The sequence below is a fragment of the Bos javanicus genome, chromosome 6 (genome assembly GCF_032452875.1).
Source record: "Bos javanicus breed banteng chromosome 6, ARS-OSU_banteng_1.0, whole genome shotgun sequence".
In the NCBI taxonomy this organism is placed as follows: Eukaryota; Metazoa; Chordata; class Mammalia; order Artiodactyla; family Bovidae; genus Bos; species Bos javanicus.
The window spans coordinates 111,024,957-111,047,917 of NC_083873.1; the positions used below are offsets into that span (position 1 = coordinate 111,024,957).

At 44.8% G+C, this 22,961-nt stretch overlaps 1 protein-coding gene across 7 annotated transcripts in view; it reads left to right on the plus strand.

The window, feature by feature from the left end:
- The window catches only part of CC2D2A (coiled-coil and C2 domain containing 2A), a 131,504-nt gene that overhangs the window by 73,010 nt on the left and 35,533 nt on the right, over window positions 1–22,961 (plus strand). For all 7 annotated transcript variants that reach the window (XM_061420853.1, XM_061420852.1, XM_061420859.1 and 4 more), the window contains 7 exons: window positions 4,272–4,428; window positions 7,532–7,679; window positions 10,741–10,879; window positions 12,824–13,027; window positions 15,721–15,813; window positions 17,918–18,009; window positions 21,693–21,860. In XM_061420853.1, the coding sequence (XP_061276837.1) occupies window positions 4,272–4,428; window positions 7,532–7,679; window positions 10,741–10,879; window positions 12,824–13,027; window positions 15,721–15,813; window positions 17,918–18,009; window positions 21,693–21,860 (1,001 nt within the window). The remainder of the gene's footprint in view (window positions 1–4,271; window positions 4,429–7,531; window positions 7,680–10,740; window positions 10,880–12,823; window positions 13,028–15,720; window positions 15,814–17,917; window positions 18,010–21,692; window positions 21,861–22,961) is intronic.

The window sequence follows — 22,961 nt, forward strand, 5'->3', positions numbered from 1 at the left end:
TAATCATGTTTATGAAAGACCTTTGTAAACTGCAAAGTATTAGAAAAATGCACATGCTTGTTGCCAACTGTATGCCCAGATGAAGAACAAATGGCATTTATACAGAAGGAAAGAGGTTTTTCATCCATCTCAGCTAAGCTTCACCACTGCCTTCCTGCTGAACTTTGGTTAACATCCTCATTTTACAATGAGAGCAAAAGTGGGGGAATGTCACGCCCAAGATCAAGTTGCAGTGTCAGGGTTCAGATCCTGCCCCATCCTGTCCACCACACCGCCCTCTGCAGGCAGTGGGAGGAGCTGACCGTCCACTGGGCAACTCCCAAGTCTACTGGCAGTTCAGAGAAGGGAACAATTCCATCCCATGTATTTGTCATCTAACACCTCACTTCCAGTGAGAGTTAACGTGGTCCTTTCTAAAGATATCAATTCACAGAGGAGAGGTACTGAGCAATCAAAGGGAAATCAAACAAGGTCCCTACCCTCAGGAATCTCACTCTTCAGTGAGACAAATGATAAACAAGGAATTTTATCATTTCTTGGGGATAAGCAGTCCTACAGGGAAAGCCCAGGGATTGGTGGGGGCATTCAAGTAAGTGTGGGTGAGCATGTGACAACCTCGTGCAGTGCTCACGCAGGGTCCGAGGGAGTTCGAACACCCTCACAAAGTGGACAGTGCACCCTCCCCTGGCCAGGAGAGCCAGTCCCTTGAGAATGCGAGAAACCAGAGAGTTGGAGACAGGAAGAGCTCAGTGATCTTTTAATCACAACTGCCCGTGCTAAAGGCTGTGCTTTAACCTTTTGTTACTGTTGTGTTGTTGTTCAGTCACTAAGTTGTGTCCCACTGGTTTTCAACACCACGGACTGTAGCACGCCAGGCTCCTCTGTCCATGGGGTTTCCCAGGCAAGAACCCTGGACTGGGTTGCCATTTCCTTCTCCAGGGCATCTTTCCAACCCACGAATTGAACCCATGTCTCCTGCCTTAGCAGGTCGTATCTTTAACACTGAGCCACCCGGGGAAACCCAACCTTTGGTTTTAGCCATTGTTTATACAGCATTTCCATGTTTTGTGGCTCTTTCATTTAGGTTTTTAATTCTCTTTCAATCATTATTTCTCACCAATCTGTCTAAGGTAATTATATTTACTTTATAAATCATGGATTATAGTTATGGCTTTAAAAGATTTCGTAACTTTTATTCACCTTTCTGATTTTCCTTGACCCGAGAGGAAAGCATAACAAAAAGTGAATGCATCCTGAAGTGAGAGAGTGGTAGATTCACATCCCAGCTTTGTGACTCACGAGATGAAGGACCAGGAGAAATTTCTCCCCTCCGCTGAGCCCCACATCCATCATCTAGGATTGCGGGGTCTGATATCTTGCTCAATCTTTACCAGAAACCATCCTTTATAGGACTGTGGTTAAAATTAAGCACGGTATCAGACCTAAAGCTCTTAGTGGCTTCACACAAAGAAAGGCCTGTCTGGGTGAATAAAAATTCAAGAAGTACAAAAAGAATTTTAAAGAAAGAAAAATGCGCCATTCTCTCTGGCTGGAACTTTATGCCAGAGAGTCCATAACTTAGCAGATCAAACCAAGGTCTCTTGTGCAGTAAGCAACAACCTGTTCCATGTTCTTTATAGTCTGTGATATTATAAAACTGCAGGCTCTTATGAGAAGCTGGGATAAGCCAAAACTTATGGAACTTTCTTTTTACATTAGAGTTCTAAACCAATAAAAGTATAGAGAAAATCTGTAAAAAAAGATACAAAGAGAGAGGGATCATCTATAAATTAATAGAGGCTTGAGCGACATACCAATCAACTGCCGTGTATGAAATCATTGTCATCCTGATTCAAAATATTATAGTAATTTTTTGAGATTCTGAAGGGCATTTGAAACTTACTGATATTTGGCATTATTCAGGAATTGCTGTGATAACTCTATGGTAATTATGCCTTTTTATATCCTCTTTTAGAGATATATATTGAAATATTTACAGATGAAATGATGTCTAAGCTCAGAATACTAATGAAGAGGCAAATAGTTGAGAAGATAGATAAAACCAGATTGACAATAACTTAATGGTAATTGAAGCTAGGTAGGTGATGGGTTCATGGTATATTATTCTTCTGATATTACATATATTTGAAACTTTCTTTAAAAGATCTTTTTAATATAGATCACAATATCAGCAAGATATTTAAAAATATCACCTGTCTACTAATAAAGATGAAGTTGGAGAGTGTGGGTCAAATGTGCAACTCATGCGCTCCCTGCTGAGCCCTTGAATCAAGCAGGGGTAAGCCCTGAACAGTCACAGGTCTCTTGGTGGGCCCAGCCTGTTAGAATAGCTCACAGTGGTACTCAGTCTGGGGTCTTGAGTTCAGTTCCTGTGGAGCCTCTGCCTTTGTCTTTGTCCCAGTAGCCCCTCCAAACTCAATCAGCCAGGTTGCAAATGTGAGCTGGTGAATACCAGGCAGATGAGGCCTGGATAGCAGGCCACACGAATCCATCCTTCTCATCCTTAGAAAAGAATCCACAGCACAACACGTGCTGTGTTGAGGGAGGATGGACAGAGAGGCTCCATAGTGTCATCTTTGCACATTCAGGTGGTGAGTGGAAAGATAATCAGAGGGGGATCGATTACATCAGAAGAGAAATAGAAACAGTTCATCGAGAGATGAATGGATAAAGGAGTTGTGGTACATACATGCAATGGAATATTACTCAGCCATAAAAAGGAATGAAACTGAGCCAGTTCCAGTGGGGTGGATAAACCAAGAGCCTGTTATACAGAGTGCAGTAAGTCAGAAAGAGAAAAACAAATATTATATATTAGCGTATACATCCATATACACGTATGGAATCTAGAAAAATGGTACTGAGGAACCTATTTGCATGGCAGGAATAGAGATAAGATGTAGAGAATGGGCTTTTGGACACAGTACAGGGGAGGGGAGAGTGGAACGAACTGAGAGTGCAGCATTGATGTATATACACCGTCACGTGTAAAGCAGAGAGCTAGTGGGGAGCTGCTGTACAGCACAGGGGACTCAGCTCAGGGCTCCGTGATGACTGAGAGTGGCAGGAAGGGGGTAGGTGTAAGGGAGGTTCAAGAGGCTGGGGACATATGTATACCTTTGGCTGATTCATATGGATGTATGGCAGAAACCAACATGACACTGTAAACCAATTATCCTCCAATTAAAAATAAATTTAAAAATAAAAAAGAGGGAGGAGATATATGTATACTTAGAGCTGATTCACGCTGTTGTACAGCAGAAACTAACACAGCATTATAAAGCAATTATCCTCCAATTAAAAATAAAAAGATAGAAATGCTTCATTAGTAGAAATAAAAGAGCAAGATCTGCATTTTAGAAAAATATGTACCAGCCAGAGAGGCTTCATGGAGAGAGACAATGGAACATGGAAGGAAGGCAGCAGAACTGAGAAATATTTTATCTTTTTCCCACAAAAGTGAAATGACCCAGGAATACAGGGGAAGCTTGATCACACGGAGCAGAGGGTCCGACTGAGACCATATTGTATATTTGTAATCTGTGGATGCCCTGGCAATGGGGTCTTCATCTCACGGTGATGGGAGGATGAGACATACCACAGTAATTAGCATCAGAACTATAGATGGTCCCATTGACCCCATTTTGGGAGAAAAGGTCTGTGAAGGAGATGGATAGGGCTCAGCAACTAACAAAAAAAATGAAGATCCTAAAGGAAAGACTGATTTACCAAGAATAGATTTTATATTAATAATACAGATAATACTTTTCTATTACCAATAATAGGTTTGACCCAATACCCCAGAGTACTTCAGGGCATAATGCTTTTGCTACTGACTCTGAAGTTGGTGCAGATAATAAACCATCTGGTGGCTTGTCCAAATTATCTCACCTTTCTACCTGATGCTGTTGCTCTCTGAAATAACTGGAACCAGGAAAAAGAGGAAGCCTGTTCTCCAAAACTAATGCGTATTAGTTTGAAATAGAAATATTTGCAGTACCCTGGTGCTTTGTAATCAACCTCTCTACCACAGATGATTGGGCCAGGCAAGAAGACAGGATGCTGATAACTTGTCAAATAGGGTATGATCTGGTCTCCATGGGGGCCAGGGCAGCACGACTCAACCCTCCACTCTGACATGGATGCTCTGGACTAGAACAGTGAACAGCACAGACAAAGGGACTGATTATCTGGGAGTGAGCACCCTCTGTTGCTGTTTTTATTTGGCTCTTTCTCTTCCTCAATTTCAGGTCTATGAGACAGTTGGACACAGTGGTACCACCTTGCTGGCGGAAGTGTTTCTGCCTATTCCTGAAACCACTGTTGTCAGTGGAAGGGCTCCCATTGAAGAAGTGGAGTTTAGCAGTAACCAGCATGTGACCCTGGACCACGAGGGAGTCGGAAGCGGTACGGAAGGCCTCAGCGGCTCACAGAATCACTGTCAGATTTGAATATCTTTTTCTTGTCCCTTATCAGACAACCAGACAATTACAACATTGCTATCAGAAATTCAGATGAAAGTGATAATCACATACGATTTTTTGCAAAGTAATTTTTACACACTATGGGCGGCCAGTAAATTCATGTAACTGTACAAGTATGGCCACGTGCATTAAGGGCATTTAGATTGCCTTTGACACCTTAATTCAACTTCTAGGAATCTTTCCTGAAAAAATAATTCAAAATGAAGATAGAAATTTTGTGCATTAAAAAAAAAAATACATCATAGTGTTATCTGTATGGTGGAAAAGTTTGAAAGAAAATAACTGTAATGGGGATATTATTAAATACTATTCTCTCATCTCTCATTTTCTCATGGACTTTCTCACTCTGTCAACCATGTTTTTTTAGCCTCTCTTTAATGTACTTGACATCTCTTTCTTTCACTTCTATATTCTGTGTAATCTCTTTAAATCAGTCTTCTAAGCCATGAATTCACTTTTTGGCTGTGTCTAGTCATTGAAATTCATCACTGAGTTCCTCATTTCAATGATTGTATTTTTCCCCTTCCTATTTAGCTTTTTTCACAATCAGTTCTGACAGCCTTTTGTCATTTTCTGGCACTCTCAGTCATTTATTTCATTCATTCATTCATTCCTCCATTCTTTGTGTGCATGTTAGCCTCTCAGTAGTGTCCAACTCTTTGTGACCCCGTGGACTGTAACCTGCCAGGCTCCTCTGTCCATAGAATTCTCCAGGCGAGAATATTTTTCAGTATTCTGTATCTGGCATTTCAACACCTTTCTGCTTATCGGTCTGATTCTGTTTCCTCGCATGCCTGCTGACTTTTTGTTGTGAGTGCATATCTGGATGCAAGAATCCCTTGAGTCTGAAATCCGATCACCAGTCAAAAAGTCTGGAGATCTAAGCTTTTAGTTCCAACTCTGTTACTGACAAACTGTGTGACCCTCGTAATCACGTAACCTCTTTGACTATCATCTTCCTCTTTCATAAGAGGGGTCTAATAATACCTCCCTTAAATGTCTTATGGGGTTATTCTGAAGATCAAGATGCAGTGTTCAGTATGAAGGAAAGATTTTTTTTTAAGTCATAAAGTAAAATAAGTACACTTTATTTAATTGTTTTTATCTTGGCTGCTCTGGGTCTTCATCACAACATTCCAGCTCTTCATTGTGACACACAGGCTTAGTTGCCCTGTGGCATGTGGGATCTTAGTTCCAGGACCAGGGGTCAAACCCGTGTCCCCTGCATTGGAAGGCAGATTCTTAACCACTGGACCACCAGGGAAGCCCCTGAAGAAAAGCTCTTTAGAAAACACAAAGGGGCTATTATAGGGTTACCAGTGGTGTTGTTCTGTGTTAATATCAATAATATTAACTTGGACTCCAGAACAAGAAGTTCCTATGAAAGTGAAAAAGTGAAAGTCACTCAGTTGTGTTCAGCTGTTTGCAACCCCATGGACTATACAGTCCACGGAATTCTCCAGGCCAGCATACCAGAGTGGGTAGCCTTTCCCTTCTCCAGGGGATCTTCCCAACCCAGGGATCGAACCCTGGTCTCCTGCATTGCTGGCGGATTCTTTACCAGCTGAGCCACCAGGAAAGCCTATGTTTCATGCTTAAAAATCTTCTTCTTTTACATGATTAATGTCCTGTCCAGAGACTTTTTGTCATTAATGTCAAATCAGTGGGAGCCCCGTCAGTGAGGCCTTCAAGTTTCTAGCGTAGCTGAGCGACAGCGTCTGTGGACTGGTCAGTGCCTGCCAGGTCTGAGGCTTTGCAGGGTTTTCCTCACTTGACATGCTGCTTCTCATTCCAGGCACGCTCTCACCTGAGGGCCTTTGCATTGTTCCTTCTGCCAAGAAGGCTCTTTCCCAAGATACCTACATGCCTCCCTTCCACTTTCTTCAGGCCTTTCATTATTCAGAAGGGACCTCTCATGGAGCCTTCCCTTGCCACTTAACATTGGAAAGTTCAACCCCTGCCTCCTCCTCAAACATATATTTTCTAACACTTTTCATTTTTTTTTTTTTTTTCTCTTTTGCACTTACTACTCTCTAACATGGGGTTTCCCTGGTGGCTCAGTGGTAAAAAATCTGCCTGCAGTGCAGGAGATGTGGGTTGGATCCCTGGGTGGGGAAGATCCCCTGGAGAAGGAAATGGCAACCCACTCTTGCCTGGAGAATCCGATGGACGGAGGAGCCTGATGGGCCTGATGGGCTACAGTCCATGGGGTCGCAAAGGTGATCACAACTTAGTAACTAAATCACCACCACCACTCTCTAACATGCTAGCCTCATCTCTTTATTTATCACATCTATAATCTGTCTTTCCTACTTGAATGTAAATTCCGTGAGGTCACAGATTCCTATCAGTTTTCTTTACTGCTGTCTTGGTGACTAGAGTAGCGCCTGGCATGAAGTAGGGGCTCAAATAGGTATCTACTAAATGAATGAAGGATGTCTTCACAGTAATCCTTAAAAGGGGGTGCTATTATTATTATTATAGTATGGGCTTCCCTGATAGCTCAGATGGTAAAGAATCCACCTGCAACACAGGAGACCCCAGTTCACTTCCTGGGTCGGGGAGATATGCTGGTAAAGGGAAGGGCTATCCACTCCAGTATTCTGGGCCTGGAGAATTCCATGGACTGCATACTCCATGGGGGTCACAAAGAGCAGGACACAACTGAGCAACTTTCACTTTCATTATTATTATCTCCATTTTATACATAGCGAAACTAAGGTTCAGAGAAGTTAAGCAGTCTGTCCATGGTCACACAGCTGTTAAGTGGCAGAATATATATGCAGTTGGTCCTAGTGCAGAGTGCATCACTCCTCATAATGCTACACTCTGCTATCAGAGATGCAGCCGAGGGGCCCACTGTGTCACCCCCTGAAGCTCCACGTTGTTGATCTGAATGATGTGTTCCATCCCCCTACCCCCACCCATTCTGTTCCATTTGTCTGCCCTCTGCTTTGCCTTCTCACTAGCACGGGGCTCACTCCCTCTTTCTAAACAGCATCCTTTTTCATCCACTGCTTCCTCAGGAGTGCCCTTCTCATTCGAAGCTGACGGTGGTAATCAACTGATTCTAATGACCTCAGGGAAAGTGTCCAACAGCGTGGCATGGGCCATTGGAGAAAATGGGATTCCTTTAATTCCTCCGTTGTCGCAGCAGAATATTGGATTCAGAAGGTAACGTGTGGCTAGAACAGCTGATGAGCGAGGACAGCATGGTGTCAGCGCGAATCAGGGGGGAAAAGGCTTGCAGTCTCACAGTCTTTCCTTTTATTGTCACGTGCCAGTATTTTCAGGGGTTTTTTTGTGTGTGTTCTTATGATAAAAACTAAAATGTTAATATCCTAACAAATATTGGATGTTTGTCAGCATCAGGCACCAGTAAGCCTGTGAAATATTCTTTTCGCAGTTTTGCAGATGGGAAAAGTACATGGTACGTGTTGTTGTTGTTCAGTCTGTCAGTCGAGGCCCACTCTTTGTGACCCCATGGACTACAGCTCACCAGGCTCCCCTGTCCTCCACGATCTCTAGGAGCTTGCTCAAATTTGTGTCCATTGGGTTGGTGATGCCATCCAACCATCTCATCCTCTGCCACCCTTTTCTCCTCCTGCCTTCAATCTTGCTGAGCATCAGGATCTTTTCCAATGAGTCAGCCCTTTGCATCAGGTGGCCAAAGTATTGGAGCTTCAGCATCAGTCCTTCCAACGAACATTGGCATGGCATATAGTTGTATCTATTTGGCCCTCAGTCAGAGATCACTGTAAAGTACGACTGATGTAGAAACTTCTGGGTATATGAAAGGCCCTATTCTCAGTCCCCTTTCTTGATTGTTAGCTGTCGGTTTCACTCAGAACAGCAGGAAGGGACTCACTCCAGACGGACAGGCCACCCCTCTTAGTGGTTGATGCCCATCCAGGCAGCCTGGACTGTGGAGCCAGGTGCCTGGGTTCCAGTCTTGCTTCTGTCGCTCCCCAGTAGATGTGTCTTGAGTGGATCATCTTACTGCCGTGGCCTCAGTAGCCTCCATAAAATGAAAGGACTTACCTTTTCTTTTTTTTTTATTTATTTGGCTGCACCAAGTCCCTGTTGCAGTGTGCAGCATCTTAGTCGTGATGGGATCTAGTTCCCTGCCCAGGGATCGAACCCAGGCCTCTTGCCTTGGGAGCAGGGGGTCTTAACCACTGGACCACCAGGGAAGTCCCAAGAGGACTTAATCTTGATCATCAGGAAGATACGTTCCAAGTCACAGGCTGTCATTTTCAACATGTGGAAAAACAGCAGAACGGGGCTGGTTTTATTCCCTTTACGCCCTCTCCTTCCAATGTAAACACCTGTATCCATGTGATAATAACAATAAGGTCTTTCTCAGCCAGGAGCCTGGCAGCATTTCCAGGGGAGGCTTGTTTATGCCTTTATGTACAAGCCTCCTGTACTTTGTCTCATTGAGTTTCCTGCTGAGGTTAAAGCTCCAGCTCCTCAGGAGAGAAGGGAAAACAGTGTGAGTGACGGGAGACGCAGCCCTGTTAATAAAGGCCCAGCTGAACTGTGGTAACCACCTGGCCCCCTTGGAATTCAGTCATGTCCAAAGTTGGGGCTTAAGTTAGTTGCATAAATGTTCGTTTCTTCTCTTTTATTTTAGCCTCAGCCCCAAGTGGTCCCCAGTTACCTGGGAGGTGGGACCTTCCCGGCATCCTACACCAGGTGCCCTGGTCTGGATCCAGCGACTCAGGATACTGGTGTGCTGGGCACAGTTGCAGAAATGCAGGGTCATATTTGCATTCCTTCTATTTATGCTTCTTTTTCCCCCAGATGTACTGAGATCTCATTGACATGTAAAACTGTGTAAGTTTAACGTGTACCACATAATGATTTGATATTCTAGATATTGCAAAATGATTTTCACAATAAGTTTGGGTAACATCCATTGACAACATAATTACAGATTTTCCCCCCCTTGGGATGAGAAATTTTAAGAGCTACTCTCTTAACAATTTCCAAGTGTACAATAGAGTATTATTAGCTACACTCATATAATCATACATAGGTTGAAGGCAGGAGGAGTAGGGGGTGGCAGAGGATGAGATGGTTAGATAGCATCACCAAACTCACTGGACATGAATGTGAGCTAACTCCGGAAGATGGTGACGGACAGGGAAGCCTGGGGTGCCGCAGTCCATTGGGTCACAAAGAGATGGACACGACTGAGCAACCAAACAACAGCAACAGCTACGGTCACCATGCTGTACATTAGAGTCCCAGAACCTATTCATCTTACAACCGGAAGTTTGTACTCTGGAATGGTTTCATCCATTTATCCACCACCCTGAGCTCTGGCTCCACCAGTCTTTTCTCCGTTTCTACATGTTTGGTTGTTTTAGATTCCACGTCAAAGTGAGATCGTCTCACTTAGCATGATGACTCAGTGTCCATCCATGTTGTTGCAAATGGCAGGATTTCCTTCTTTGATGACTGAATTATATATATATATATACACACAGATCACATTTTACTTATCCATGTGTCCACTGACGGACACTTGGGTGGTCTCCATGTCTTGTTATAACTGTTACTGTTATAACTAATACTGCTAAACATGGGGTGCAGAGACCTCCCCAGGACACTGATTTTGTTTACTTTGGATTTGTCCCCAGAAGTCAGATTGCAGGAGCATGTGCTTGCTCTACTTTTAACTTCCTGAGCCTCCATAATGTTTTTCACAGTGGTTTCACCAACTTCCGTTCCCACCAGCAGTGCACAAGGAATTCCCCTCTCACATGCTTGCCAGCACTTGTTATTGCTTGCCTTTTATGACAGCCATTCTGACAAGTGTGAGGTGACATTTCATTGTGGTTTTGATTTGCATTTCCCTGATCATTGAGCATCTTTTCATGTGTCTATTGGCCATTTGTATGTCTTTGGAAAAATGTCCATTCAGATCCTTTGCCCATTTGTTAATCAGATTGTTTTGTCACCATTGAGTTGAATGAGTTCCTTATATTTTTTGGATGTTTTTACACCTCATTAGACACATACTTTGAAAATATTTTCTGCCACCATTCGTGCTTTTTTTACCCTTATAATGTGTTTAATAGAAACTATCAGGTAAGGAAAAATGGCAGAAGTCCTTCCTACAATCAGACTTTCCTTCGCAGAGCAGGGCGGACCCTGCAGTTCTGTGGTCCTGATGCAGACTGCTCTGTGAGGAAGTCTGTCTCAAGGAATCAACTTCTGTTTTCAGCGCTTTGAAGAGAGCAGATGCCATCTCTTCTATCGGCACGTCAGGACTAACAGACATGAAGAAGTTGGCCAAGTGGGCAGCAGAGTCCAAGCTTGACCCCAACGACCCCAGCAATGGCCCCCTGATGCAGCTGATCTCGGTAACGTGGCAGGAGACATGGGCACACACCACTTCTCCCCTCGGTGTGGAAACCAAAGGGCAGGGCTTTTTACACAGGTCGTCTTTCACACTACGTTCTCCTGCGCCGGAGTGTGTGAGAACGTGAGGGCTGGGTTAGCTCTGCACCTACTGACTGTGTGAGCAAGACAAACGTGGTCCGAAGCCCGTGATGCCCTCACAGTGTTGTTGGGAAGAAATGGGCTGCTGGTGTCAGCCTCTAGCTGTCCACACTCAGCATGCAGGAAGCACCAGATACTGCTGAGGTTACGGGGCTTCCCAGGTGGCGCCAGTGGTAAAGAACCCTAAATGGTAATCTAATCGTCCAACCAGAAAATGAGCAAAACCACCATTTCTGAAGACACCCCAGTACAGGAGAAATAAGCAATGCAGGTTCGATCCCTGGGTTGGGAAGATGCCCTGGAGAATCAAATGGCTATCCACTCCAGTATTCTTGCCTGGAGAATCCCATGGGCAGAGGAACGTAGCCCACGGAGGGCTACAGACCATGGGATCACAAAGAGTCGGACACAACTGAGTGACTAAACACTTGGTCCCCTTGATGTTTCTTCTTTTTAACCATTTGCCTCCCAGAGAAGCACAAAACACAGGGCTTGCTTTCCTGTTTCTGTTGCTCAGTCATGTCCGACTCTTTGCGACCCCATGGACTGCAGCACACCAGGCTTCCCTGTCCTTCACCATCTCCCGGAGTTTACTCAAGCTCATGTCCATTGAGTCGGTGATGCCATCCAACTACCTCATCCTTGCCTTCCTGACTAGCCCCTTTTATGAACCAGGATTGTCACCGCAGGATCACCTTTCCCATTGCAAAGCCCCAGCGGATCTCTGCTCCCAGAATCTCTCTCTGCAGGTCAAGGCTGCAGCTGACAAAGCTCCCAGCAGAGGAGTAAACGGACACCGGGGCAGAGTGCAGCCCAGACCTGCTCATCCTCTCAGGGTTGCTGAAGCTGTACTGTCTACGCTGGTGCCTGGGTCCATCTCTGGTTCACTTGTCCTCACAACCAAAGCCACAGAGTGGCATCCAGGAACAAGACAACAAGGCCCTGGAGCCAAGTGAAGCTGGCTGACTGGGGCCCTTATTTATGTCCATAGATATAGTCTAAAAACTATATTTTAAAAATGTTTTAGTCGCTAAGTAGTGTCTGAATCTTTGCGACCCCATTTACTGTAGCCTGCCAGGCTCCTCTGTCCTTGGGATTCTCCAGGCAAGAATACTGGGTGGATTGCCATTTCCTTCTTCGGGGGATCTTTCTGACTCAAGGATTGAACCCAGGTCCCCTGCATTATAGGCAGATTCTTTACCAACTGAGCTACAAGGTTTTAAAAATACATTTAAATATATATTTTATATATATTATGTATATGAATAATCTTATTTGCAGTGCTGTGTGCTCAGTCGCTCAGTCATGTCTGACTCTTTGTGACCCCCATGGACTGTAGCCCACCAGGTTCTCTGTCCATGGGATTTCCCAGGCAAGAATACTGAGTGGGTTGCCATTTCCTTCTCCAGGGGACCTTTCTGACCCAGGGATCGAACCTGAGTCTCCTGTGTATTTTTTGGAGTAGGCGTTTGGTAACACACTGATATAATTGACTCATTTATCAGTCTGTTATATTTTCATAACACCTATTAAGGGAACATGCATACCAGACATGAACCGTTTACTTTTTATTTCTCTGGAAAAAATGATTTATGGTACTTTTAATAACTATTCAATGAAGATAATAGCATCTCCCTCATTGCCATTATATTTGACTGTGTTTTCTCTTCAAATGAAATAGTGGATGTTTCAAGTATATCCAAAACTGTTCAACATTCAACATCATTCCCAAGAAGCTCAGTGCCAAGTTTCCTTGGGTGAAATCTGCCTGTCACCTAGAGCTTTGTATTTCCTGGTTTTTATAGGTTGCTACCAGTGGTGAATCCTACATCCCTGATTTCTTCCGACTCGAACAGCTACAACAGGAATTTAACTTTGTTTCGGATGAGGAATTAAATAGATCCAAACGATTCAGGCTGCTGCTTCTTAGAAGCCAGGAGGTGCCAGAGTTCCGACATTATAAGCAAATTCCACTGTATGACCGAGAAATTATGGAAAAAGTATTTCAGGTAAGAGATTGCCTTAGAGGGGTTAATAAAATAATGAAATATTTACTGTTCCATTTTGTATACCTATTATATATATGTAGGTGTCCTTGTGGTGTTCTCAGTAGCAATATTGGTTTCTTCTTTATTGCACTTTACATAGCCTTTTCATTATTTTTCTTGAATCCAATGTTTAAATCATCTCTTTGTCTCAGTCTAATGACATCTAAACTAGGAAAAATTAGTGTCATAGGGCTGAAGAATCTCTTCAGTGTTAGTGTGGCAAACAGTCCTGCCTGGCTTAGTCAGGAATTCGATGCCCCTTTTTTTCAAATTAATTTATTTACTTAAATGGCTGCATCAGTCTCGTTGCGGCCCGCAGGATCTTCGTTGCATCACGAGGTATCTTTGCTTGCACTGCACAGACTCTCTAGTTGTGGCTTGCGGGCTTAGTGGCTCACATGTGGGATCTTAGTTTCCCGACCAGGGTTCAAACCCACGTCGTCACCTTCGTTGCAAGGCCGATTCTTAACCACTGGACCACGAGGGAAGTCCCTCAATGCCATTTTAACCCAGTAAGTATTTACTAAGCACAAAGCACAGCGGTAAGTGCTGCTTGGAAGATAGATGGGTAGGATTTGAACAGCCTGGGTGAAGGGGTAGGAAGTGGGGAACAGGTCTGGTCAGGATGCTGCAGGCAGCTGGAGACAGAAAGCCTTGGGGGAGGTTGGAGTGGGGCAGGGAGCCTTTGAGGAGTTACAGGGAACAGGCCTGTGTAGGGGGGGCGGGCCAGGGAAAGCTGGACAAGTTTATGTTTGATGAGGTAAAGAAATAGCCACTAGAAATTAATATCAGTATGACTTCTTTTGTTTGTTTGTTTTCACTGCCATTACTGTAGGAGGTGGATCCCAAAAGATATTGCTGCAATTTATATCAAAGAATATTCTGCTTTACATTTTTCTCTAAGAGTTTTATAGAGTGTGGCCTTACATTTAGGTCTTTCATCAAAAGCAGTATGATTTTTCATGCAGAAATTATTCTTGGAGAGATGTTTTTGGTTACTTGGTTCTTCTTTGTTATCAGTTTGGACTTGTGATTATAAGTGATGAAAACCCAATTTGAACCAGCTCCTGTACCGGGGGAGTTTATGAGATGATGAAATCACAAAATCGAGTTAAGCGTCTTAAGACATCTGAATGACAGGAGCTCGTCTGCCCCTCAGAGCCACCCAAGGAGTGCCAGGCTCCTTCTCCTTCCTGTGGGGGCTTCACGTGGTATGGTGGCCTCATTTTCCCCCATTTCAGACAGATTTCTCTGCTTGATCATTTGGCCACCAGTATCACCCAAGTTCATACCTAGGAGCCTCAGCCAGGAGGGAGAGGTGTGTCCTCTTGTCCCAAGTCTAACAATCTTGGGGACAGGGTCTTCCCTGGTGTCCAGTGGATAAGAATCTCCTTTGCAAGGCAGGGGATGAGGGTTTGATCCCTGGTCGGGGAACTGAGATCTCACATGCCACAACAAAGACTCCATGTTTTGCAACTAAGACCTGATAATAAATAAATATTTTTATGCAGCCAAATAGTAAATAAATATTTTTTTAAAAAAGAAAACCATCTTGAAGACGGCTCTTAAGAAGAGCTAGAGAAGGACTGAAGGAGATCATGGCAGCTTCCTGGGGCCCACATGGAATTTTCTTGATAGAAAAAGAAGAAAGTACAGCTGCCTAGGAAAAGAAAGCCAAAGGCACCCACTACTCTCCTCCAAGTAGGTGACCCAGGTCAACTGCAACCAGTTACTAACAACTAAGATGTTAGGTGCTCTTTTTGTAATTGCTTTACTTGAAATAGACAAAAATAAAGAGTCAGACATGACTGAGCAACTGAACTGAACTGAACTGAACTTGGCTAAGCCATTTAGGTGAGCTTAGTATCTTGATCTACAGTGACTTGATTCTCTCTATGGCCTCAATTTCTTTCTGCGTGAACCCTGTAACTTGTAAAAAACAAATATCATGTATTATACAAGGAATTTAGAAAAATGGTACTGACAACCTACTTGCAGGGCAGGAATAGAGACGCAGATCTAGAGAATGGACTCTGGACACAGAGGGGTGAATTGAGAGCGTAGATAGCTAATGGGAAGCTGCTACAAAGAACAGGAAACTCAGTTTGATGCTCTGTGATGACCTGGAAGGATGAGATCCTGAGTGGGGGGAACGCTCAAAAGGGAGGGAATATATGCATACATATAGCTGATTCACATTGTTGCACAGCAGAAACCAACACAAACTGCAAAGCAATTATACTCTAATTTTTAAACAAAACTTTTAAAAAGCATTGTAACTTGTAACTACTTGAAAGCAGTTCAATCAACTGTTTCCAAATCCTAGATGCTGCATCAAAGATCAACTCTGAACCTGAAGTTCAGAGGGAAGTAGAAGGAAGATTTAGAACCACAATTTGTGACTTAAACTACACATGACGAATAATTCTCTAATCTGGACTGTAGCTGCCATGGAATTTTCCAGGCAAGAATACTGGAGTGGGTTGCCATGCCTTTCTCCAGGGGATCTTCCCGACCTAGGAATTGAACCCTGGTCTCCTGCACTGTAGACAGATTCTTTACTGTCTGAGCTACCAGGAAAGCCCAATTTCAAAAAAGGCATGAGAGTACCAGTATTTTAAAATCATAGAAGTATTGTTTCCTTTTAATTTTAGGACTATGAGAAACGGTTACGAGACAGAAATGTAATCGAAACCAAGGACCACATAGACACCCACAGGGCCACAGTAGCAAAGTACCTCCAGCAGGTAAGGAAAATCATCTCAAACAGTCCTCGTAGGGGACAAACAGGCAGCATCCTGATGTTGGAGAAGGGGGGTCTTTATCCTCAACCCTTGTTGGCTTATTTTCTCATGATCGTTGTTGCTGTTGTTCGACTCTATTACAACCCTATAGACTGTAGCCCACCAGGCTCCTCTGTCCGTGGGATTTCCCAGGCAAGAATAACTGGAGTGGGTTGCCATTTCCTTGTTAGGGAGTCCCTCAAAGAATATTCTAAACTGAAAAATTCTAGGGTCACAATGGCAACATGAATAACCTCTCTCTTCCTTTTAAGACTGGACATAAAGTCACTTATCCTATAGTAGTCTGCAATCCTTTATGGCTTGCCAGGATCCTCTGTCCATGGGATTGTTCAGGCAAGAATACTGGAGTGGGTTGCCATTTCCTTCTCCAAGGGATCTTCCCAACCAGGGATCAAACCCACATCTGCATTGGCAGGTGGGTTCTTTACCACTGAGCCACCAGGGAAGCCCTCCTCATTCTTACAGATATAAAATTGATTAGCAACTATCTTCATCTTTGTAACATAGTTACTTGGTTCTCCTTTGTATTAGCTTGGATTCATGATTGTAAGTGATAAAAAGTCCAGTTTGAACTAGCTCAGGCACCAAAGGGAATGTATTCAGTGAGGAAACACTGAAACCTCTAAGATTGGTCTCAGTTTATCATCAGTGGTTATCTTGAGGGGTATGATTACAAGGCACTTACTTTCTAAATCATGATTTTTTAAAAAAATATTTGAATGTTTGCTGTGCAAAAACGTCCAAATTTGATTCGATCCCATTTGCTTACTTTTGTTTTTATTTCTATTGCCTCGGAAGACTAACTAAATATAGAATTACCATATGAATGTGTGCATCTTACTACCTTGGTAATAAAAAAGTTTTATAAACCACATACTCACTGCCCTTCTGCACTAGAAAATGAAAGTATTCTTTTGTCCTTCCTTTAATTAATTTAACTTGTAAGAAGTGCTACAATAACTACAGTACATTTTCCCCAGCCAGTTAATCTACCCTTTAGGTTTTGTATAAAAAAATAATGTATGACATTTAAGAGCGCCTCCATTTAAAAAATAATTAGGAACTAAATCACTCTGAATAGGGGAAGAACTTAATCAGTTCTGAAGTGTGTGTGCTTCGAAGTGTGTTAGTCACTCAGTTGTGTCCAACTCATTGTGACCCCATGAACTCGAGCCCGCCAAGTTCCTCTGTCCGTGGAATTCTCCAGGCAAGAATATTGGAATGGGTAGCCATTCCACTCTCCAGGGGATCTTCCTGACCTGGGGGTGAAACCCAGGCCTCCTGCATTGCAGGCAGATTCTTTACAGTTTGGCGCACCAGGGAAGCCAAAGGTGAAAGCTTTAGTCCCTCAGTTGTGTCCGACTCTTTGTGACCCCATGGACTGTAGCCCGCCAGGCTCCTCTGTCTATGGTACTTTTCAGGCAAGAATACCGGAGTGAATATCCATTCCCTTCTTCAGGGGGTCTTCCCGACCCAGGGGTCAAACCCAGGTCTCCTGCACTGCAGGCAGATTCTTAACCATCTGAGCCGCCAGGGAAGCCCTCGTGTGTTTCAAGACAGGTCCTGTTTTCTGTAGTTGTTCATTCATTTTTGTTGTTGTTCAGTTGCCACGTTGTGTCTGACTTTTTCCGATACCATGGACTGCAGCACACCAGGCCTTCCTGTCCCTCACCGTCTCCCGGAGTTTGCCCAAGTTCCTGTCCGTTGAATTGGTGATGCCATCCAACTATCTCATCCTCTGTCACCCTCTTCTCCTTCTGCCTTCAGTCTTTCCTAGCATCAGGGTCTTTTCCAAAGAGTCATTCATTCATTCAGCTAAATTTTCTGCCAGGAATTTGTCCAGATCCTGAGAATATAGCAGTGAACAAAATAGAACGCCCCTGCCTTAGGGAGCTTACGTTAGCAAGGAAAGTTGGTTGATTTACTGTAGGAAGGGGTCAGAGCTGTGATGGATTGTGAAAGTGCCACCACACCGCAGTGACTTTAGAGCAGAGAATGGTGCAGGTCAGCAAACAAGAACATTTAAATAAGTCTTTCTCTCCCTCAGGTTAGAGAATCAGTGATAAATCGTTTCCTCATTGCGAAACACCATTTTCTTCTTTCGGATTTGGTAGTAGAAGAAGAAGTTCCCAATATCAGGTAAAAAAAAATTCTTGTTATTTCTTGTAAAAATTATTTGTATTGTATTATATTAAATATTCCCTGTGAATGTAAGATTTCTATCAGGGTATGGTATGCATTTGGCCCCCTAACAGTACTGGAAACTGGTGAAGCCTGATGAACGCCCGATGTCACATTTTGGGGGGGATTCTGTTAGCACGAGTATCACGAGACCCTCTCCATCACATTCCAGTGGACCCCATCTCACCTCCCACCACCCCCAAGGGCACTTCCCCAGCCTTGGCTATCTTCTCATTCCAGTCACGTGAAATGTGACAGCATCCTTTCCAGCACATCATCCTCCTGCCTTCATCACCTCCCTGGGCCAAGGTCTCCCTCACTCCCCCGTCACAGGGCAGTGGGGTGGCCGAGAATTATCCCGTTGAGATTCTGAGTGGCAGGGAGAGGCCTGGTTCCAGCACTGCCGCTGGGAGGCACAGAGCTGCCCTGTGTTTGGTGGCGGGTGGGCAGCAGGGGAAAATGGATATTTTCATAGAAGTTGGGAATTGACTCTATTTGTTTGCTAAATCGTCTCCCTGTCATTTAAAATAATTCTCAAATGGTCTCAAGTCGAGGCGGATGCATGAAAGATGAAAGAGAACTTTCTATATTGGTGGGCTTGCACAGTCCATTGACTTCATGACCCTTCCTGTGGTTAAATCTCCTGGTCTCCTGAAAGGGCTTCCCTGGTGGCTCAGCTGGTAAAGAATCTGCCTGAAATGTGGGAGACCTGGGTTTGATCCCTGGGTTGGGAAGATCCCCTGGAGAAGGGAAAGGCTACCCACTCCAGTATTCTGGCCTGGAGAATTCTATGGAGTGTATAATCCACAGGGTTGCAAAGAGTTTTTGTGCAAACTCACAAAAAGTCTTTGGACATATGTTGCAAAGTTATTGGACACAACAGATGGTCTCCTGAAAAGGTTATTTCCTACGCATGGACTTCCTCTCTGCCACCCAGCTGGCAAGGAGACAAAAAACTGGTGCAATCCACGGGAGCCCCTTTTCCTGGCTTTGCCTCCATCCTCATACAGAAGGGAGGCTGTGCCCACAGAAAATTCATGCAAAGTGAAAGTGAAGTTGCTCAGTCATATCCGACTCTTTGCAACCCCATGGACTATAGCCTACCAGGCTCCACCGTCCATGGGATTTTCCAGGCAAGAATACTGGAGTGGGTTGCCATTTCCTTCTCCAGGAGATCTTCCCGACCCAGGGATTGAACCCAGGTCTCCCGCATTGTAGGCAGACACTTTACCATCTGAGCCACCAGGGAAGTCCTCTCCATTCCAGGCCCACAGTCCAATCATTGACTGTTTTCTTTTTCAATCATGAAAATTACACTTTAGATGATGATTTTTCATGCTGTTTTCCATTTCTTTTCTTTCTTTTTCTTTTTTCTGCTTTACTTTTCTGCATTAAGTTCTGAAGGCTCAGGGTATGTTCTTTCTTCTTTTCATTTTGGTTTGTTCTTGGCTTTAGATTAAGATATTTCTGTATATAATGGTCCCAGCCACCATGATGTTCTCATGCTGACTATGGGGACAGCTAAGTCTTGTGACAGGAGATATTCCTCGGGGAGGGAGCAAGTATTGAGGAAAGAAGCGATGTGCTTTGTTACAACCTCCTGGCAAAGGTTTTTCTCTGAGGTTCCCAAGTCTGGGTTAGGCAGGCATCCTGGCAGAGTGATTAAAAGGATGGGCTATAATTTGTGTCAGTGTGGATGGACTTTTGAGGGCATTCTGTTAAATAGGATGAGTCAGAGAAAGAGAAGATCTCTGGGATTCTCACATATGTGGAATCTAAAAGAGCCAAACTAATAAGAACAGAGACTAGACTGTTGGTCACACAGGGCTAGGGGCAGGGGGATTGGGGGGATATTTAAGGGTAGAAGGGTATAAGCCTGCAACCAGTAGATAAATAAGTCCTAGAGATCTAATGTACAGCATAGTGATTATCGTCAACAATATAAACTTCAAGGGTGCTAAGAGACTGTATATTAATTGTTCACACCACACACACACACACACAAAAACAATAATTACTTAAAGTGATAGAGGTGTTGGCTAATGCTGCCTACAGTGGTAACCATAATGCCATGTATTAATGTATCAAACACATCTACTGTATACCTTGAACTTATACAGTGTTATATATCAACTGTATCTCACTAAAATTCTAAAATTAAAATGTACGGTAAAACCAAAAAAGACATTTGCAAAAATGTAAAATAGTGTCACTCTCCTCACACTCTTGGTTTCGGGAAAGATAGTTATTTTTTCACAGATTTTACATCACATTGTTATATAATGCGCTTATTCTTGTCCCAAATGAGTTAATGAAAAGATATGTGCAGATATTCAAAGAAAAAGTTGGGCTGTCAAGTCAGGGTGATCTGAGCTTGAACCTCAGCTCCCTCTCCTTCTATTTAGGAGCCTCCAGCAAATTCTATCACCTCTCAGAGCCTCCAGTTTCTTCATATGAAAAATGGGGTAACACCCTTGTAAGGATTAGAAAGAGTATACGTAAGGCCCCTCACACTCTGCTTGAACCGTAGCGGTGCTGGTAAACGGGAGCTCCTCTGTGCTCCCTTAGAAGGCCCTGGGGGGCTCACGGAACCACAGGCCCTGGGAGTCCCTTGGGAGTCATCTCCCTGGGCTGGCACGTGCCTCTTGGAAGGAGGGCTCCAGTCCAGCCAGCTCTTCCGTACTCACAGAGAAGAGCCGCGTGAGCGTTGCCAGCCTGAGGCCAGCTCTGCCCAGCTGGCGTTGCTCTGTGGCTGTCGGGCTTAGCCATTCACATCAGCTTCCCGATACGAAGTGTCCGCTGTGCTCTCTTTAGTCTCTGGGGCAGAATTAAACTCGCTGTTCCCTGGCCCTTCTCATTCATAGACTGTGTTGCTTTCCCCTTCCAGGAAGTGTTCATGGGTGTCATCTCAGTGACAGGCAGAGACATAGAGAGGTAGAGAGATCCCCCTGGCCCCCCTCCCCTGCCTTCCTCCTATCTCCATCCCCTCCTTTCTCCAGCAGAATCACCGTGGCATCGTGACCACTGTCATCATCCCAACAGTCACTGTGTTAGGGCATCTGCTAATGCTAGACCCGTACCCAGGGGCTCTGTGTATGCGCCTCGCTTAGTCCTCTCAATAACCCCAAGAGGTAGGTATTAATATTCCATTTTACAGATGATGAAACAGAGACAGCAAGAGGTGAAATGATTTGCCCAAGGTGAGCAGGATGCACTGGCCTGGAAATACTGGCCCTGAAAAGCGGTAGAACTGCGGTGAAGAGGGTCAACGAGGAAGGTGGAAGGAAGCATTGGGTGTTGCAGGATTGGCAGGAGCAAAAGCGGACAGTTGGCAAGCTCAGGCCACGTTTGAGGGGCCGGGGGATGAGCAAGGCAGAGGGTAAGCAGGAGGTGCAGGGCGGGGCCCAGAACCTGAGTTATCTGCCTCGGATCAGAAGCTGCTGAAATATACGTTCATCATCTACGCAGTAGATCTCCCCCATCTTGGGAGAATCTTTTGACAATTCCCACCCCTCCTCAAAGAGACAAAGAGTTTTTCGGGGGCCCATGAGGGACCTTGGGGCAGAGTGTGGGAAGGTGTCTCGTGAACTTCCCCAGTCTTTCTTTCCCCTAGAGTCCTAACTCTGTTCTGTAATCATTAGCATTTTGGGCCTGAGCCTTTTCAAGCTGGCAGAGCAAAAGCGACCACTGAGGCCGAGGAGAAAAGGCCGGAAGAAGGTGACAGCCCAAAACCTGTCCGACGGAGACATAAAGCTGCTGGTGAACATCATCCGGGCTTACGACATTCCGGTGAGGAAGCCGACGGCAAGGTGAGAGCCCTCCAAGCCGGCCTGGGGTGGGAGCTGCAGGACCCCACCTCTTCACAGTGTGTTCACTCTCATCATCAACAGAGTTGTTGCTCTGTGGGGGCTGAGGGGAGGGATGGGGGTGAGGGTGGGTGTTCTTGATGATGTCAGGGCCCCATTAGTTCCAAGTAACAGAACCAAGGTGGCACTAGAGGTAAAGAACCTGCATGCCAATGCAAGAGACGCGGGTTCGATTCCTGGCTCTGGAAGGTCCCCTGGAGAGGTCATGGCAACCCACTCCTGTCTTCTTGCCTGGAGAATCCCATGGACAGAGGAGCCTGGTGGGCTACAGTCCATGGGACTACAGAGAGTCAGACATGACTGAGCAACTGTGCACAGCACAGCACAACCGAACCAAATCAGTCGATTTAGGGTAAAGAGGGGCTTTGTTGGCTATATCTCACGGAACAAGAGGACAGCAGATATGGTGGAACCACATGGGAGACCTAAGATTAAGCTGGCATCTTCAAAGGCCCTTTGTCTCTCTTGCTTCCGTGTGAATTTGCTTCACTCTTTGTGTGATGGAAGTGATTCATCCTCGATGGTTCCACCCCCAGTCATCAGCTCCCCAAAAGGTCCTAGCCCAGGTCGGGTGCTGAGCCACATCTAGTTACCTACAGTCAGGGGTGGGTTCACAGGGACCAGCCCTGAAGACGGGGGACAGTCCTCAGAGAAGTGGGTAAGAGCTGGGAAGATACCCCAAAGGTGCATATTCTAGATTCCGAAACATGTGCTGTGAGCACAAAACTGTGGCTTCTTTTTTATCTGCCCAGAGAAAGGAATTACACCCACTGTATTTCATACACTGGGGCAATGGGGACTCCTCAGCCATAAGGAAGCGTTAATCGATTCATTGTGTCTGAGTCTGTGACCCCATGGGCTGTAGCCCACCAGGCTCCTCTGTCCATGGGATTCTCCAGGCTAGAATACTGGGGTGGGTTGCCATTCCCTTCTCCAGGGGATCTTCCTGACCCAGGGATCAAACCCGGGTCACCTGCATTGCAGGCAGATTCTTTTACTGTCTGAGCCACCAGGGAAACCCAACTATAAGTAAGGTGAGCTTAA